We start from the raw sequence: 20,150 nt of genomic DNA on the forward strand, positions 1-20,150 counted from the left end.
AGGACACTTTAGCCAACATTATAGTGGGGAAAGAAACTGGTCTGTACAACACATCCAGTCCTCTTCGGTGGATTTGCAAGGAAAAGGAGTCTAGCCTCTGTTGGGTAAGTAGGAAAAACTTCAGAGACCGATTTATTCAACATTTGACTATAACATATTTGTCTGCATTCCTTCTTTTTTTTTTACTCCATTTCTTACTATGCATGTATCCATCATCTAAAAGTCATGTGCTCTACTCCTGAATCAATTAACCAAGGTTGATTACCAGTTGCATTTCAGACACAATTTCTCATTGTCTGCTTGTCACGCCCTGACCTTATTATTCTCTATGTTTGGTTAGGTCAGGGTGTGACTAGGGTGGGAAAAACTATGTTTTCTATTTCTTTGTGTTTTTGGCTGAGTATGGTTCCCAATCAGAGGCAGCTGTCTATCATTGTCTCTGATTGGGGATCATATATAAGTTGTCATTTTCCTTTTGGGTTTTGTGGGATCTTGTTTTCTGTATAGTTTATTTTGCCTTACAGAATTGTGCACTTTCGTTTTTGTCTTTGTTTGTTGCTTTAGACACAACTAGCTTTTGTGTTCGGTTTATGTTCATTGTTTTTCCCGGTGTTACGTTTTCAAACCTACTATGCTGCACCTTGGTCCGGTCATTTATCATCCGACGATGAGCGTAACACCGCTATGACAGGAGGCACATCACATTGATGCCTTTTGTAAAATGTCTAAACATATCACACACAGTGTGTTAGGTCATTTTAATTTGATAATATTCCAATTTACTCTAACATCTATTTTCATGTGTTTTCAGCTTCTTCATAGTTGTTTCATGTGTGTAGTCTATGCATAGGAGATTCTTGTCTAAAAGTTGTGAGTTTTGTTAGCATGCTATCAATTAGGGAGTGTAGCATAAAACAAATCCACCCCTAAGCTTCCCCGCTAGAGAGTTTCTTCCTTGGATAAACTACTTCAAACTACAAAACACATTTCCACAACATCTTTGTCATTCCTCTCTGCACTGCACTGCCCTCCTCTCAAAAAACACTGTCAAATCCCCTCTGGTTTGCTGAATGATTTGTTCCTGTCAAGTAGATTCCTGTCTGGATTTCACAACAGTGGACCCTAGGCCAGACTTCAAAGCACCACACATCTGTGCCTGTAGCTGCCTAGCTGTGTGTGGGTGGCATACTAAGGCACTGATTGCATTGTGGTAAATGCACTCTACTGTGGTCAATCATTCAATCAAACTTTATTTGTTACATGCGCCGAATACAACAAGTGTAGACTTTACCATGAAATGCATAATTACAAGTCCTTAAACAACAGTGCAGTTCAAGAAGAGTTAAGAAAATATTTACCAAGTAGACTAAAATAAAGGTAATAATAAAAAGTAACACAATAAGAATAACAATAACCAGGCTATATACAATCAAATGTATTTATAAAGCCCCTTTTACATCCACAGTTGTCACAAAGTGGTTATACAGAAACCCAGCCTAAAATAACAATTAAGCAATGAAGAGGTAGAAGCACGGTGGCTTCACTACTACTGTAGTTTACCTCCAGATGTGTGTTAGTTAGTAGCAATTCCTGGTTACTGCCCGCTCCACAGGGTTTAGAGAGAGGGGAAGGCTTTAAACCATGGACATTCAGTGGCGATAGACCAGACTACAGGCAGATACACCTGGGACTGATGTAAAGCAGGCAGGCCCTGTTTACATGATACGTTCCTTTAAGGTATCCCAGTTGACTTAAAATGGTCTGGTCTTCTGTGTTCCTTGTACTGAAATTACATCTGCGAACAAGCAAACAGAGTGAGAAAGAGAGCGAGAAATTCCTGCTGTAGGTCTTAACCTGCTTGGTCAGCAGCCATGAGAGACGCTTTCCCCTTCATAAGTTTGACCCTGTCAGGTGAGTCAGCACGGAGAGTCAGTGGTCGCTCCCAACTTTCACAGGAACAGCAGCTATGTCCATAGCACATGGTCAGTGGACATCATGCTTTCTAGGGGGTGAACTGCAAATGTGTGGATGAAGTTAGACAGCTGTATGCTTTATTTCTGTTTCCTGAAAGATTTGAAAGAGTATGGTCACATAGCTTGTCAATTACTGAGAAGTATCAGTAAGGACTACATTAAGATGACTGAATTATAACAAACACGCAGTCTAAAAGTAGGATGGGCTCGTTTAAAGTGGACATCCACACTCCTGTAACACGTGGTATTTATAGACTAGCTAGCAGTGCTAGTCACCCACATATCTGCTATCTAAACCTACATAAACATAATTAATTGGATTGGTTCCTACATGTGACTATCGCCTATCTTAATTTAAAGAACACATTTCGGGGTGATATCCTACCCCTCAGCGAAATTGGAAGGCTAAGCCACTATTGACATTTAAAGGGAGTAATCGTAAACAAACGTCAAACCAAAAACGCTACAAATACATTAGTATGGCTTTAACATACACATAAATATACATTGACATTAATTAGTCCAATGACATATATGTATTACTCCTCATCAAGACGAAGTGACCTAAACATTGAAGTCAATTTCTGAACGTATCCCCCCCTTTCCCGTAGAATGGAACGAGCAGTTCTAAACTCGTAGCACATCGGAGCATTGTTTCTCTGCTTGGAAATGGGCGCGATGCGTTGTTGGCAAGAGTGGATTTTCCCGAAAAATGTATTGATTATAATATGTTATTAGCAAGAAGACTGGTGGAACATTTCCATCATGAGGAGATATGTATACCAGGATGTCGGCAGATTCTTGTCGTTTTTTGTTTGAAACCACATTAGTGGAATAAACCGTTGTCCTGATCTAGTCGTCTGCTACAGGTCAGATTCCCTTGGTCATCTAGTGAAACTTGTGTTGCTACAGTAGCAAGTAGTGTAACATTATTGCACAGTTCGCAACTGTGTCGTTCAATTTCAGTTATTGTATTTGGCTACAATGTGATGAGTAAATGCAATGACTGTGAAACTAGCTCGTGCTAACGTTGTGCGCGTGTACAACTACGTCGCGTGTTCGTACTAGTTTGTGGTGAATTTGGTATGCATATAATTACTTATTTGATTAACGAATTAGCGAGTAATGATAATCATTCACATTGTCTGAAACTGGTGAGCTGGTTTGGTTTTACATTTGAGTGTATTGTTCGATTCGTTTCGAGGCCAGCATAAACACGAAAACAGGGTAAAATGCAGTCATCGGTATTTTTTGGTCCACAGACATAATCAGGGTTGGGGTGTAATCCGTTACATGTAAAGGATTACAAAAACGGTAACAAATTCGTTACATTACCAGCAAAAATATTGTGATCAGATTACAGATACTTTTGAAAAACTAGATGATTACTTCAAGGGTTACTTTTAAACTCAGAAAGGATGTTAGCGAAAAACATATTTTAGACTTGTTTTCTCAATGATATTCAAGCATTGAAAAAAAAGTTAAAATTTGTTCCACCTGAGCGAGTCTGACCACAAGTCAGAGACCACTATGATGACACACAAAATGTGTTTGATTGATCGCAGGAATAGGCTTTTGAAGGCTACTGTCCAATGGTGCGACTACTGTCGGCATCCACAGATTATCGAATTTGAATTAACGCTTGGAGGTGAGGATAACAGCAGTGGTGTACTCTACGGTGATATGGATTTAATTTGTTATTGATATCTACATAGCGCATTGATGTGAATCACACTGCTCTCATTTAGTTATTTGCGCCTTACGGATTGTGGTTGTTGTGCATGGCTGTTCACAAATCTAAATGTTTTATTTTTTTATTTATTTCACCTTTATTTAACCAGGTAGGCTAGTTGAGAACAAGTTCTCATTTGCAACTGCGACCTGGCCAAGATAAAGCATAGCAGTGTGAACAGACAACACAGAGTTACACATGGAGTAAACAATTAACAAGTCAATAACACAGTAGAAAAAAAAGGGGGAGTCATTACATTTACATTACATTTAAGTCATTTAGCAGACGCTCTTATCCAGAGCGACTTACAAATTGGTGCTTTCACCTTATGACATCCAGTGGAACAGCCACTTTACAATAGTGCATCTAGGTCTTTTAAGGGGGAGGGGGTGAGAAGGATTACTTTATCCTATCCTAGGTATTCCTTAAAGAGGTGGTGTTTCAGGTGTCTCCGGAAGGTGGTGATTGACTCCGCTGTCCTGGCGTCGTGAGGGAGTTTGTTCCACCATTGGGGGGCCAGAGCAGCGAACAGTTTTGACTGGGCTGAGCGGGAACTGTACTTCCTCAGTGGTAGGGAGGCGAGCAGGCCAGAGGTGGATGAACGCAGTGCCCTTGTTTGGGTGTAGGGCCTGATCAGAGCCTGGAGGTACTGAGGTGCCGTTCCCCTCACAGCTCCGTAGGCAAGCACCATGGTCTTGTAGCGGATGCGAGCTTCAACTGGAAGCCAGTGGAGAGAGCGGAGGAGCGGGGTGACGTGAGAGAACTTGGGAAGGTTGAACACCAGACGGGCTGCAGCGTTCTGGATGAGTTGTAGGGGTTTAATGGCACAGGCAGGAGCCCAGCCAACAGCGAGTTGCAGTAATCCAGACGGGAGATGACAAGTGCCTGGATTAGGACCTGCGCCGCTTCCTGTGTGAGGCAGGGTCGTACTCTGCGGATGTTGTAGAGCATGAACCTACAGGAACGGGCCACCGCCTTGATGTTAGTTGAGAACGACAGGGTGTTGTCCAGGATCACGCCAAGGTTCTTAGCGCTCTGGGAGGAGGACACAATGGAGTTGTCAACTGTGATGGCGAGATCATGGAACGGGCAGTCCTTCCCCGGGAGGAAGAGCAGCTCCGTCTTGCCGAGGTTCAGCTTGAGGTGATGATCCGTCATCCACACTGATATGTCTGCCAGACATGCAGAGATGCGATTCGCCACCTGGTCGTCAGAAGGGGGAAAGGAGAAGATTAATTGTGTGTCGTCTGCATAGCAATGATAGGAGAGACCATGTGAGGTTATGACAGAGCCAAGTGACTTGGTGTATAGCGAGAATAGGAGAGGGCCTAGAACAGAGCCCTGGGGGACACCAGTGGTGAGAGCACGTGGTGAGGAGACGGATTCTCGCCACGCCACCTGGTAGGAGCGACCTGTCAGGTAGGACGCAATCCAAGCGTGGGCCGCGCCGAGATGCCCAACTCGGAGAGTGTGGAGAGGAGGATCTGATGGTTCACAGTATCGAAGGCAGCCGATAGGTCTAGAAGGATGAGAGCAGAGGAGAGAGAGTTAGCTTTAGCAGTGCGGAGCGCCTCCGTGATACAGAGAAGAGCAGTCTCAGTTGAATGACTAGTCTTGAAACCTGACTGATTTGGATCAAGAAGGTCATTCTGAGAGAGATAGCGGGAGAGCTGGCCAAGGACGGCACGTTCAAGAGTTTTGGAGAGAAAAGAAAGAAGGGATACTGGTCTGTAGTTGTTGACATCGGAGGGATCGAGTGTAGGTTTTTTCAGAAGGGGTGCAACTCTCGCTCTCTTGAAGACGGGAGGGACGTAGCCAGCGGTCAGGGATGAGTTGATGAGCGAGGTGAGGTAAGGGAGAAGGTCACCGGAGATGGTCTGGAGAAGAGAGGAGGGGATAGGGTCAAGCGGGCAGGTTGTTGGGCGGCCGGCCGTCACAAGACGCGAGATGTCATCTGGAGAGAGAGGGGAGAAAGAGGTCAGAGCACAGGGTAGGGCAGTGTGAGCAGAACCAGCGGTGTCGTTTGACTTAGCAAACGAGGATCGGATGTCGTCGACCTTCTTTTCAAAATGGTTGACGAAGTCATCTGCAGAGAGGGAGGAGGGGGGGGGGGGGGGGGGATTCAAGAGGGAGGAGAAGGTGGCAAAGAGCTTCCTAGGGTTAGAGGCAGATGCTTGGAATTTAGAGTGGTAGAAAGTGGCTTTAGCAGCAGAGACAGAGGAGGAAAATGTAGAGAGGAGGGAGTGAAAGGATGCCAGGTCCGCAGGGAGGCGAGTTTTCCTCCATTTCCGCTCGGCTGCCCGGAGCCCTGTTATACAATGTGTGCAAAAGGCATGAGGAGGTAGGCGAATAATTACAATTTTGCAGATTAACACTGGAGTGATAAATGATCAGATGGTCATGTACAGGTACATGTATATTGGTGTGCAAAAGAGCAGAAAAGTAAATAAATAAAACAGTATGGGGATGAGGTAGGTGAAAATGGGTGGGCTATTGACCAATAGACTATGTACAGCTGCAGCAATCGGTTAGCTGCTCAGATAGCTGATGTTTGAAGTTGGTGAGGGAGATAAAAGTCTCCAACTTCAGCGATTTTTGCAGTTCGTTCCAGTCTCAGGCAGCAGAGTACTGGAACGCAAGGCGGCCAAATGAGGTGTTGGCTTTAGGGATGATCAGTGAGATACACCTGCTGGAGCGCGTGCTACGGATGGGTGTTGCCATCGTAACCAGTGAACTGAGATAAGGCGGAGCTTTACCTAGTATGGACTTGTAGATGACCTGGAGCCAGTGGGTCTGGCGACGAATATGTAGCGAGGGCCAGCCGACTAGAGCATACAAGTCGCAGTTGTGAGTGGTATAAGGTGCTTTAGTGACAAAACGGATGGCACTGTGATAGACTGCATCCAGTTTGCTGAGTAGAGTGTTGGAAGCCATTTTGTAGATGACATCGCCGAAGTCGAGGATCGGTAGGATAGTCAGTTTTACTAGGGTAAGCTTGGCGGCATGAGTGAAGGAGGCTTTGTTGCGGAATAGAAAGCCGACTCTTGATTTGATTTTCGATTGGAGATGTTTGATATGAGTCTGGAAGGAGAGTTTGCAGTCTAGCCAGACACCTAGGTACTTATAGATGTCCACATATTCAAGGTCGGAACCATCCAGGGTGGTGATGCTAGTCGGGCATGCGGGTGCAGGCAGCGATCGGTTGAAAAGCATGCATTTGGTTTTACTAGCGTTTAAGAGCAGTTGGAGGCCACGGAAGGAGAGTTGTATGTCGCTCTGGATAAGAGCGTCTGCTAAATGACTTAAATGTAAATGTAAATGCATTGAAGCTCATTTGGAGGTTAGATAGCACAGTGTCCAATGACGGGCCGAAAGTATATAGAATGGTGTCGTCTGCGTAGAGGTGGATCAGGGAATCGCCCGCAGCAAGAGCAACATCATTGATGTATACAGAGAAAAGAGTCGGCCCGAGAATTGAACCCTGTGGCACCCCCATAGAGACTGCCAGAGGACTGGACAGCATGCCCTCCGATTTGACACACTGAACTCTGTCTGCAAAGTAATTGGTGAACCAGGCAAGGCAGTCATCCGAAAAACCGAGGCTACTGAGTCTGCCGATAAGAATATGGTGATTGACAGAGTCGAAAGCCTTGGCAAGGTCGATGAAGACGGCTGCACAGTACTGTCTTTTATCGATGGCGGTTATTATATCGTTTAATACCTTGAGTGTGGCTGAGGTGCACCCGTGACCGGCTCGGAAACCAGATTGCACAGCGGAGAAGGTACGGTGGGATTCGAGATGGTCAGTGACCTGTTTGTTGACTTGGCTTTCGAAGACCTTAGATAGGCAGGGCAGGATGGATATAGGTCTGTAACAGTTTGGGTCCAGGGTGTCACCCCCTTTGAAGAGGGGGATGACTGCGGCAGCTTTCCAATCCTTGGGGATCTCAGACGATATGAAAGAGAGTTTGAACAGGCTGGTAATAGGGGTTGCGACAATGGCGGCGGATAGTTTCAGAAATAGAGGGTCCAGATTGTCAAGCCCAGCTGATTTGTACGGGTCCAGGTTTTGCAGTTCTTTCAGAACATCTGCTATCTGGATTTGGGTAAAGGAGAACCTGGAGAGGCTTGGGCGAGGAGCTGCGGGGGGGGTGGAGCTGTTGGCCGAGGTTGGAGTAGCCAGGCGGAAGGCATGGCCAGCCGTTGAGAAATGCTTATTGAAGTTGGTGGTGACCGTGTTACCTAGCCTCAGTGCAGTGGGCAGCTGGGAGGAGGTGCTCTTGTTCTCCATGGACTTCACAGTGTCCCAGAACTTTTTGGAGTTGGAGCTATAGGATGCAAACTTCTGCCTGAAGAAGCTGGCCTTAGCTTTCCTGACTGACTGCGTGTATTGGTTCCTGACTTCCCAGAACAGTTGCATATCACGGGGACTATTCGATGCTATTGCAGTCCGCCACAGGATGTTTTTGTGCTGGTCGAGGGCAGTCAGGTCTGGAGTGAACCAAGGGCTGTATCTGTTCTTAGTTCTGCATTTTTTGAACGGAGCATGCTTATCTAAAATGGTGAGGAAGTTACTTTTAAAGAATGACCAGGCATCCTCAACTGACGGGATGAGGTCAATGTCCTTCCAGGATACCCGGGCCAGGTCGATTAGAAAGGCCTGCTCACAGAAGTGTTTTAGGAAGCGTTTGACAGTGATGAGGGGTGGTCGTTTGACTGCGGCTCCGTGGCGGATACAGGCAATGAGGCAGTGATCGCTGAGATCCTGGTTGAAGACAGCGGAGGTGTATTTGGAGGGCCAGTTGGTCAGGATGACGTCTATGAGGGTGCCCTTGTTTACAGAGTTAGGGTTGTACCTGGTGGGTTCCTTGATGATTTGTGTGAGATTGAGGGCATCTAGCTTAGATTGTAGGACTGCCGGGGTGTTAAGCATATCCCAGTTTAGGTCACCTAACAGAACAAACTCTGAAGCTAGATGGGGGGCGATCAATTCACAAATGGTGTCCAGGGCACAGCTGGGAGCTGAGGGTGGTCGGTAGCAGGCGGCAACAGTGAGAGACTTATTTCTGGAGAGGGTAATTTTCAAAATTAGTAGTTCGAACTGTTTGGGTATGGACCTGGAAAGTATGACATTACTTTGCAGGCTATCTCTGCAGTAGACTGCAACTCCGCCCCCTTTGGCAGTTCTATCTTGACGGAAGATGTTATAGTTGGGTATGGAAATCTCTGAATTTTTGGTGGCCTTCCTGAGCCAGGATTCAGACACGGCAAGGACATCAGGGTTAGCAGAGTGTGCTAAAGCAGTGAGTAAAACAAACTTAGGGAGGAGGCTTCTGATGTGGACATGCATGAAACCAAGGCTTTTTCGATCACAGAAGTCAACAAATGAGGGTGCCTGGGGACATGCAGGGCCTGGGTTTACCTCCACATCACCCGCGGTACAGAGAAGGAGTAGAATGAGGGTGCGGCTAAAGGCTATCAAAACTGGTCGCCTAGAGCGTTGGGGACAGAGAATAAGAGGAGCAGGTTTCTGAGCATGGTAGAATATATTCAGGGCATAATGCGCAGACGGGTATGGTGGGGTGCGGGTACAGCAGAAGTAAGCCCAGGCACTGGGTGATGATGAGAGAGGTTGTATCTCTGGACATGCTGGTTGTAATGGGTGAGGTCACCGCATGTGTGGGAGGTGGGACAAAGGAGGTAACAGGGGTATGAAGAGTGGAACTAGGGGCTCCATTGTGAACTAAAACAATGATGACTAACCTGAACAACAGTATACAAGGCATATTGACATTTGACAGAGACATACAGCGAGGCATACAGTAATCACAGGTGTTGAATTGGGAAAGCTAGCTAAAACAGTAGGTGAGACAACAACAGCTAATCAGCTAGCACAACAAACAGCAGGTAAAATGGCGTTGACTAGGCAACGGGGCCGACAGATAAAACAAACAAGCAGAATGGAGTACCGTGATTAATGGACAGTCCAACGTGCATCAGCTATGTAGCCAAGAGATCGGTGTCCAGGGGGCAGCGGTGGATGGGCAGGGAAGCTGGACTGGCGAGTGTTATCCAGGTTAAAAAATAACTAACAATGACTAAATAGCTTGTAGCTAGTTAGCTGGTTAGCGTCTGGAGGTTCTTGAGTGTGTTCTAAAAAAAAATAAAAAAATAATAGCGATTCCGTATCACATTGGGTGAGGCAGGTTTCCGGAAGGTATAAACAAATTAAAAATCAAAAAGAGATAGAAAGTAAATATGGGTCCAGTAAGTGTTTGGGACGCGGCGATTCAGACGGTTAGCAGGCCTGTGCTAACAAGCTAACAGTTCGTAGGCCCGGGCTAGACAAGGTAGCAGTTAGCGGACCGGAGCTAGACAAGCAAGCAGTTAGCAGGCCGAATTGGCAAGCAGGGAGATAGCGAGGGCTAGAGAGTTAGCCTTTGGGGGACGTCGCGATGGGGTGAGTCTGTTTATTCCTCTTCATGCGGTGACATCGATAGACCGGTCGTGGGCCCGGGTATTGTAGCCCAGGAGTATGCTACAGGTGCTCTGGCCGGGCTAGCTAGGTTGCGGTTTAGCTAGATAGCTAGTTGTGAAGATCCAGCTGAAAAATGTTCAGTTTGCGGTGGGAATCCGGGGATGAAAAATAGATAGGTCCGTTATGCTCTGGTTAGAGTCGCGTTGTTCGAACTGGCGAGAGCTTTCCGGGCTAAAGGTTAGCTGATGACCGTTTAGCTGAAGACCGCTAGCATAGCTGGTGGTTAGCTGGCTAGCTTCAGTTGAGGGGTTCCGGTTCCGAAGTAAATATAAATACTTTAGGAAAAATAGCTACATTGGGTGAGGCGGGTTGCAGGAGAGTATTTGGAAGCTTAGGTTTAGCAAAATGTTTTTAAAGAGGTATGCGAAGAAAAATATGTAAAAAACGAAAAAGAAACAATATATACACGGGACAGGACGACAGGACGACTTACTGCTACGCCATCTTGGAACGTAGTATTTGAACCCAATAATGGTTGAATTCAAGAAGTTTAAACTGCCTTGCAATCATTGTTTTTGAAACCAGTGGACATCCAGTGAAAAGTACACTCTTGCAACAGCGGCCTATGGAATACAAGTGGGGCTTTTATTGCTCAATCAAATTCATGCTGATAAAATAAAAATCCATAGGCCTAATGGACACATGCTCAAAATCACATTTTTGATAGATTTAAAGGGGCAATCTGTAGTTGCTACATAATGTTTTTGACTTATAGATTATATATATATATCTATTTGATTCTTGAATAATATAATTTATAATGCCTCATGAGAACTCAAAATATCATCTTGTTTTTCACAAATGTTTGTAAATGTGAACAAACACTGTATAGCCTCATAACATGGTTAAAACAATACTTTTGATATCGTGGATGGTCAGTCCTACCATCCGTAGTTCTGTCTATTAATCTGAGAGTGGTTACATTTCTCCAGGCCCATCCCTCAGCTTTTTACCAAAACAGAGGCGGGGCGGCGATTTTGTTATTGTTTCATCTGTGGATTTGCCCAATAAACAGCTGCATATTATCAAGATATCAAAAAGTGTCACCAACAAAAAGGTCAACAATAGGCCTATAGCAAATGCAGCATAAGGCATTCATTTTTCACATGTAAATATCACTTTTCAGTGGTGCTCAAAGCATGCCATTCAATGAGTGCAGCATTTATTTTTTAACTGGAATCAATGAGCCCAATCAGTCCTCCATGACCACAAAATCATAAAGAACAGAGTAGTGCTGGCTAATAAGTCCTTAGTTTTGGGGTTATGCTCAGGTAAATCAATTTGTCTAATCTATAATTCCATATTTCCAAATCCTATTCTTGAAGATCAAGGGGTATAATATTTATTTGAATGACTGGAATTCTGATAGACTTTGGTTTTTAATGTAAATATATAATTTAATCATATTATTTTTATATGTAGTAGAAAGCGATGGGTTAGAAGAAGCCTACATAACCAACCCATAAAGTAACATTTTACATCCATATATGGCCAGCTATGTAAACTTTAACGTTGATTTATCCTGCAATAGATGTTGTTCAATTGGTAACATACATTTTTGTCTTCTTCTAATGTGTCTTAAGGGGAAAGAAATCTAATAGTAACTGAATGTAATCAGATTACATTACTGAGTTTGGGTAATCCAAAAGTTACGTTACTGATTACAATTTTGGACAGGTAACTAACGGATTATATTTAGAAAGTAACCTACCCAACCCTGGAAATAATATATTATCTCCCCATGCATTGTCAGACAGTTTTGTCTGTCTTTTGTTTGTGTTATTTACTGCAGGGCTACATGACCTTCCAACAATGTTAGTATGAAGAGTAGTACCAAGATACCCTCTTACATTTCAGAGATATCCTACTAGCTAGCCCTGTCATAATGGTTGGCAATCTCCTACCATATGTGTGCCAATCAGTGTTGTGAAAGGAAGTTAATGTTGATTTGAAGTTGAAAACACACACACTCTTGCTCAAGGCATATTATTACATAACACAGTTAGAAATGGTTTGTGAGGGCACCTGGAGAAATGTATATTAAGTAAACATGCCATTTCATTCAGTAAAAATAGCTCTCTTTGTATCACTGCCAAATTATATAGTCTACAGAGAAACTGAGTAACTGGAGAGGCTCATTTCCTAGGCTGTGATTGTAAAGAGCTACATTGACATTGTGTCTCTCTTCCAGGGCAGAGAAGGTGGCCATGGGGGTAGCGCCTCACTCTCTCCTGGCCCTGACTGGCCAGCTGCCCTGGCTGCTGCTCCTGGCTCTGCTCACTCCCTGGAATGTCCTCGGAGTTGAAGAACTGAAGCCCACTAGATGGCCCATGTTCTCCCAGAAGCCTTTGCTCCTCGCCTGGAATGCCCCAACAGAGGACTGCCGCCCCCGGCATGGTGTGCGTTTCCCGCTGGAGCAGTTCCAGATAGTGGCGTCGCCCAACGAGGGATTTGTCAGACAGAACCTCACCATCTTCTATAAGGACCGGTTAGGGCTGTATCCGTATTACGAGCGGGACGGCACCGCGGTGAACGGTGGGCTCCCACAGGCCGCCAGCCTCACGCAGCACTACGAGAAGATGCCCGAAGGTGTTCACAAGTACATAAGTGAACCAAACGCCAAAGGCCTTGCCGTCATCGATTGGGAGGAGTGGCGTCCGCTGTGGATCCGCAACTGGGACGTCAAGGACGTATACCGGAACCAATCCCGGCAACTGGTGGCCAACAAAAACCTGGAGTGGCCCCTGGAGCGCGTGGGGAAAGTGGCCCAGCAGGAGTTTGAGCTGTCGGCCCGGAAATTCATGCTGGAGACCTTGCGGCTGGCCAAGAGCCTGCGGCCCAACCAGCTGTGGGGGTTCTACCTGTTTCCAGACTGCTACAACCATGACTACCGAAGCGGCCTGGAGAACTACACTGGTCGCTGCCCTGACGTGGAGGTGGCTCGCAATGACCAGCTGACCTGGCTATGGACTGAGAGCACAGCCCTGTTCCCATCTGTCTACATGAGCACAGTGCTGCGCTCCACCATGTTTGGACGGCAGTTTGTCCGCAACCGGGTGAAGGAGGGGATGCGTCTGGCATCGGCAGGTGACGCGCTGGCACGGCCTGTCTTTGTCTATACCCGGCCTACGTATGCCAACGAGCTGACTCCGCTGACTGAGGTGAGAGGGCCCATGTTATAGGCCTGATTCTGTCCCTATACTGTAGATATGATTAGCCTTCTTCATCATGACCAAAACTTGTGCTATGCAGAGACCTGATATCTCTGTTTTTGTTATTCCGGTAAGAAATCAATCAGACACACTATAGCTTTGAAATTCTCAGCTGCCTCTTACCACAACTGTTTTTTTGTTGTTTTATGTCGATAAAGTGTGTGTGAGACTGAATTAACCCTGATGTACACTACCGGTCAAAAGTTTTAGAACACCTACTCATTCAAGGGTTTGTCTTTATTTGTACTATTTTCTACATTGTAGAATAACCAAAAATGTGTTAAACAAATCCAAATATATTTTATATTTGAGATCTTTCAAATAGCAACTCTTTGCTATATATTTTGATTTGTTGAACACTTACTGGTTACTACATGATTCCATGTGTTATTTCATAGTTTTTATGTCGTCACTATTATTCTACAATGTAGAAAATAGTAAAAATAAGACATATGGAATCATGCAGTAACCAAAAAAGCGTTAAACAAATCAAGTTTTAACATGTTAACCAAGAATGCAGTCCCCTCTGGTCTTACAAGACAAGTGTTACTTTAACCAGGGCCTAAAAATATAGGGCTGATGGTTTTACAGACACGGATTAAGCCAAGCCCTGGACTAAAAAGCATTCTCAATGAAGATTCTCTATTGTCCATGGTATTTATTTCAGGACTAAGCTTAAAGGGATACTTTAGGATTTTGGAAATAGGGCCCTTTATCTACTTCCCTAGAGTCTGATGAACTTGTGTATGCCATTTTTATGTCTCTGCGTGCAGTTTGAAGTAGGTTGTTAATTACTCCTGCTAGTAGATACCCATAGACTTACAGTCATTGTGCTAACACTAGTTAGCTTTGGCTCACGAAACTACCTCAAATTTCCTTCATACTAGACACAGACAAACAAATGGTATCCAGGAGTTCATCTGACTCTGGGGAGTAGATAAAGGGCCTCATTGACAAAAATCCCAAAGTATCCCTTTAACTTGTGTCCGGGAAACCGGCCCATGAGGATCTGAATGCTTTGTTGTCTGGATCGTATAGTGTTAAAGAAAGCCAGGCTAATATGTCAGGGCTAAATATAGAACATTCACATGTCCACACACACTCCTACATGACCAGGCTTCGCATGTCCAGCAACACAGAGTTGCCTGTGTTTCCCCAGAAACCTAAATATGTCTCTCTGCGGTTTCTACACCAAATATCATTACCTTTGGCCAACCTTCCAATAACACGCACATGCACTAATCTGGAGTACACACACACACCCATTGCGCACAAAATACTGTATCTCAAGCAGCAACTGATTCTTACCCACACCAGAGTCATGAATGAATTGATTGGGCCATAGTAGAGCCATTAGCCTAGTCTAAATAATTCCCTTCGCTCTTTACTGTCCAGTTTTTCTCTGTTTAGGACAAATGCAGGAAGGAAGACAGATTGTCTCCAAGTTCAAGTGAATTTTGTGTGTGTGGTGTGTGCGTGGGTGTACATGTGAATGTACTGTTTAACCACTCTGTTGAAAACCCTTTGGAAAAACTCCACTGCTCGTCTGAAGAGTGACGTTTGTTTGCTGGTTCCCATTTCTGTCAGCAGTTTACATTACATTTCCTGCAGCTGTTTCACCAAGGGATAGAAGAGGGGAGTTAGACAAATTCACTGTAGTAGTGAGTCAAAAGACAATTGGAAATAGATTACTGCCTGAATAGATTTAAATGAGAGGTTGGTTGTGTGTGTGCTGAAGAGGTGCGTTTGGAGAGGTTGGTACTAATGTGTGTGAGCGTATGTGTGCAGTGAGGTTTGTTTTGTGTGGATTAATAAATTGCTGTTAGGCAGCCTGGGCATCAGTGTTTACTTTCCCACTGGACCACTCTTCACACAGACACACTGGAGGAGAGAGGGAGAGACAGAAGGTGTGTTTGTAGGATTATTCTGAATGAACGAGAGATCATGGTTAGCCTATATATTGTATCGTGCTTAATTTCTTACTTTGAGTGTGTCTGAAGTCTCCATAAGGATGTGTCGGAGTGAAAGGATGTGCGTGGGAGTGACACATCTGACTGTGTTTAAACCAGGGAGTAAAGAGATATGTGTCAGTTCCTCTGACATTCTGTTCTGAATCACCATCTTTTCCATATAATGTGACCTCATCATCTACATGAAGGGTGTAGGTCAGCTCAGCTGGTCAGTGTTAAAGAAATGAATAAATGATGTGTGTGTTCCTGTTCATAGAGGGTGGTGCGTGTGTTTCAGATTGATGGTGCGTGTGTTACAGTTAATGTCACTGTAGTCAGCCACTGCAGACTGACTGAACTACAAATCACCTGACGTCATGATGACAACTCATTATGATTTGACGGGTCGTCGCCGACTGCAATGTAGTCGATCTCAAACATGGCCAGTATGTTCATAATGGGCTGCCAACTTCCATACTGAACTTGTGTGATTGTGTGTGTGTGCAGACAGACCTGGTGTCCACTATTGGGGAGAGTGTAGCCCTGGGAGCATCTGGGGTCATCATCTGGGGAGATCATACCTACGCCAGCAGCAATGTGAGTGTTCTCATCACTCAAGCTGTTTAATCATTCAATATTATGCATAGCCTAGTTTGAGTCCTCTGTCTGGTGTTCCCCTCTGTAACATACTTATGGCTGCAGCAATGGGAGTGTTCTCCCTGAAGATTCCCTATTCCCAACATAATGACTCAAACTATGCATAATCTATGAATGTTCAAATTGGGGTGTTTCCCAAGCGGCACCCTATTCCCTTCTTAAATGTAGTGCACTAGTTTTGACCAGGGCCCTGTAGAGAATAGGTTGCCACTTGGGGGAAACACCTATTTGATCATTCATAGATTATGCCTAGTTTGAGTCATCAGTCTGGTGTTCCCCCCTGTAGCTACTATGTAATGGCTATTTCCTGTCTATCCACATTAAATGCTAACGTGTTGGTGTCTCTGTTTGCCCTGTATCACACTTGACCTCCAATTCCCCACTTTGTTTTTTTCTGAGTTTCTCATTTCCATTCTGAGTCTGTGCCTCTGTCTCACTCTGTGGGTATATGTGTGTGTCTCAATGTATGTGTGTGTGTGTTTCGCTGTATGTATGTGTGTCTCTCTCTCCAGGCCAGCTGCTCCAGTCTGAGTGAGTACCTCCGGGGTCCACTAGGCCGGTACCTATTCAATGTCTCCACAGCAGCAGAACTGTGCAGTCAGAAGTTGTGCGGCTTCCATGGCCGCTGCCTCCGCAAACACTCAGACACTGATGCCTACCTGCACCTCAGCCCCCTCACCCACAGCATCAGCAGCCAGGGGGGGAGGCTGAAGGTGACTGGGCAACTAGGCCAGGGGGAGCTGGCTGGGTACCGTCAACACTTCCAGTGCCAGTGTTACAGTGGGTACAAGGGCGAGGGCTGTGCCCAGAGAGAGCTGGGGAAGAGTGGTGCTGCCCCTGTCTGGAAAGTCTGGTCTGTACTGACTCTGCTGCTCCCTCTGGGGCTTCTCACTGTGCTCCACTGAGGCTGGGAGGAGCAGGAGCTGACACCGTGCAATATGGGGGAAGCCACCACCACCACACCTTGATCCTGGTTCTAGTCCTGGCCTCTACTGGTGCTCAGGGGGCTTCCTGGTCAGGGATGGGCACTAGCTGCTCTGTGGGACTGATCCATGGAGGAGAGGACATGGGAGTGCCTGCTTCTCAACATGATGAAGGAAGGAGGGGACTGAAGATACCCTTCAGTTACCCACACAAGCTAAAGGGACAGCATTTGAAGTGGGCAAAACAACAGGCCTTCTATTTTGACTTGATGTTTTTAGGGAGTGGGTGCGCTGCAAGTGTGGCAGAAATGAAGGTCCATACTGTAGTGATCTATCCCTCCCTTCACCAGAGCTGGAAGACATCTGGAGCTAACAGCTAGAACTAAGATGTCTGCAAGGTGTATGAATGCTAACCAGCTGTATTATTGAGTTTGTGTGTGTGTCTAAGTAAACTGTCATTAGTTAGAAGTGTACCTGGGTTACTAGTTAGACAGTAGTTTGTTAGAATATGCCTCTCTCTTTTTACTCATGTTGAAACTTATGAGGGAATTGAATCTTCAACAACAGAGAAGCTAACGCATCACACAAGAATGCTACTTTTCTACGAAGAGACTCCTACTGTGAAGATTCTGTCCAAAGAGACTTGTGCTGTGCACACCTCTCGGGTAGACGGCTACCCCCTCACCCAGTTCTGATCTGGTCCGACTGCAGATACGGCGAGGAAAGTCAACAGCAATTTTCAACATCTTTTTGTAATGTTCTCTTTTTCTATGGTCTTATTTTTTTTATGCCTCTAATGATGCTGTGGAAAATAACTGGAATATTTGGAAAAGACTGCTTCATGTGAATATTCATGACCTTCAGTAAAGCTTAGCATTGTGGCAAGGAACTCATTTCATCTACATCTACTGTGTCGTACGCTGACTGCTTTTGCAACACTTTAGCACCTCAGTCACATTAACAAGAAACAACTCATCTAAGAATGTGTAAGAAATGTTTGTAGTCCACAACATATTCTTTGATATTTGTAAACACACCACTCATCTACACAGATGACAGTGCGAAGTGCCTGTCCAACGAGTGTGTTTGGCCTAACGTGTCTGTGGTCATCATCCTTATTGTCATGATTCTTATTCTGGGGCATCTACATTTTCTGTGTTGATGTTTTCTGAGTGTTTGTGAGGATTGTACCAAAGCTGAAAGCACTTTTGCTCATTGTGTCTTTACTCTATTCTGCCTTCTGTTGCCTGAAACCAAATTCCTAAGAAAATGGCTTTGTCCTCTCGTAGGCTTCTTCAGGGGGCCTCAGTGAGGGTCTATCGTTTTCACTGCTCTTATTTATGTCCCAAACATGCTTCTCATTTACTCTCCTACATGTACATTGGATGTAATTGTAATTAAGTGTAATTAGTCATTTATTTTTCTTACATTAAACTTGACATATGAGAAGGCTCTCAATGAATTTGTATCTTGGAGCTGTTGTGCTGCCGTTATTAACATCATGGTGGATCGGAGTTCACAATCACATACCACGTGTTGCAAACACAGTGAGCAGTTTGACATACATTTTGGAAAAGCATGTTTTAACCATTCATGGTCAGTACAGTGACACATTAAGTTGTAGTTGGATTTAAAGGCATCAGAAAAGTAAGGGAAAAGGCCATACTTAATCAGTTGCACAACTGGATGGATTCACCCAACCCCTCTGAATCAGAGAAGTGCAGGGGGCTGCCTTAATCGACGTCCACGTCATCGCCTCAGGCGCCCGGGGAGCAGGCTGAAACGTGTCTGGTAAGGTTTTCACGTGAAGGCCTTTGCACCTTGGTAACTTGCTCTCCTGAGTCACCTACCTCTGTGTCTTGCCAACATTTCACTTTTCCTCTTTTTCCCCTCCGTTTTTGGGAATCTCTTCCAAGTGTAAGGGGGGTAATCTCATGGTGCCAAAAGCAATATTATTGTGCTAGGAGTACAGAGAAAGCCTTGTTTTATAACTAAAACCAGACTTCAAGCCCCCCCAATCGTCCAGTTCCGACCCTCCAGGAGGAAGGGTACTGCTGTTCACTCATTCAACAGCATCCACATTTTCTAGCACGTGTAATACTATTGATGCGTGTACAGTTGGACTATTAAAGGCAATGTGTGGCCAAGATGTGAATTCCATAAATCAATAGACTGTGAATGCAAGACTGCTGTTACTCTAGTTGGTAGGTAAGTAAACAAAACAATCATTAACAAACATGTTACTAAAGCCCTATAACATCTTAGCCAATTCACAGGACCTTATAACATTTTTAGATTGATAGGAAAATGTAAATCAAATCAAACTATTTGTCACGTGCCGAATACATGTGAAATGCTTACTTTACAAGCCCTTAACCAACAGTGCAGTTCAAGAAGAGTTAAGAACATTTTAACCAAATAAACTAAAGTAAAAAATATCTACAAATAATTAAAAGTAACAATAACAAGGCTATATACAGGGGGTACTGGTACCGAGTCAGTGTGTGGGGGTACAGGTTAGGTGAGGTAATTTGTTCATGTACAAGTCAGAAGTTTACATACACTTAGATTGAAGTCATTAAAACTCGTTTTTCAACCACTCCACACATTTCTTGTTAACAAAATATAGTTTTGGCAAGTCGGTTAGGACATCTACTTTGTGCATGACACAAGTAATTTTTCCAACTATTGTTTACAGACAGATTATTTCACTTATAATTCACAATTCCAGTGGGTCAGAAGTTTACATACACTAAATTGACTGTGCCTTTAAATAGCTTGGAAAATTCCAGAAAATTATGTCATGGCTATAGAAGCTTCTGATAGGCTAATTGACATAATTTGAGTCAATTGGAGGTGTACCTGTGGATGTATTTCAAGGCCTACCTTCAAACTCAGTGCCTCTTTGCTTGACATCATGGGAAAATCAAAAGAAATCAGCCAAGACCTCAGAAAATAAATTGTAGACCTCCACAAGTCTGGTTCATCATTGGGAGCAATTTCCAAACGCCTGAAGGTACCACGTTCATCTGTACAATTTCCAAACGCCTGAAGGTACCACATTCATCTGTACAAACAATAGTATGCAAGTATAAACACCATGGGACAACGCAGCCATCATACCGCTCAGGAAGGAGACGCGTTCTGTCCCCTAGAGATTAACGTA

General features: G+C 44.6%; 1 protein-coding gene across 4 annotated transcripts; it reads left to right on the top strand.

The window, feature by feature from the left end:
• The first annotated feature begins 6 nt into the window (after nucleotides 1-6).
• LOC115143155 (hyaluronidase-2-like) lies at nucleotides 7-18,452 on the top strand. Of its 4 annotated transcripts, none has more exons than XM_029683296.2 (4): nucleotides 7-104; nucleotides 12,435-13,404; nucleotides 15,912-16,001; nucleotides 16,574-18,452. In XM_029683296.2, exons 2-4 carry the CDS (start codon nucleotides 12,451-12,453, stop codon nucleotides 16,964-16,966), a joined length of 1,437 nt encoding a protein of 478 aa, XP_029539156.1. In that variant the 5' UTR covers nucleotides 7-104; nucleotides 12,435-12,450; the 3' UTR covers nucleotides 16,967-18,452. The 4 variants fall into 4 exon arrangements, with proteins under 4 accessions (XP_029539156.1, XP_029539147.1, XP_029539162.1 ...); XM_029683287.2 differs by lacking the exon at nucleotides 7-104 and adding an exon at nucleotides 1,619-1,911; XM_029683302.2 differs by lacking the exon at nucleotides 7-104 and adding an exon at nucleotides 1,913-1,982.
• Nucleotides 18,453-20,150: the final 1,698 nt, after the last annotated feature.

This window comes from Oncorhynchus nerka, linkage group LG2 (assembly GCF_034236695.1).
Source record: "Oncorhynchus nerka isolate Pitt River linkage group LG2, Oner_Uvic_2.0, whole genome shotgun sequence".
In the NCBI taxonomy this organism is placed as follows: domain Eukaryota; kingdom Metazoa; phylum Chordata; class Actinopteri; order Salmoniformes; family Salmonidae; genus Oncorhynchus; species Oncorhynchus nerka.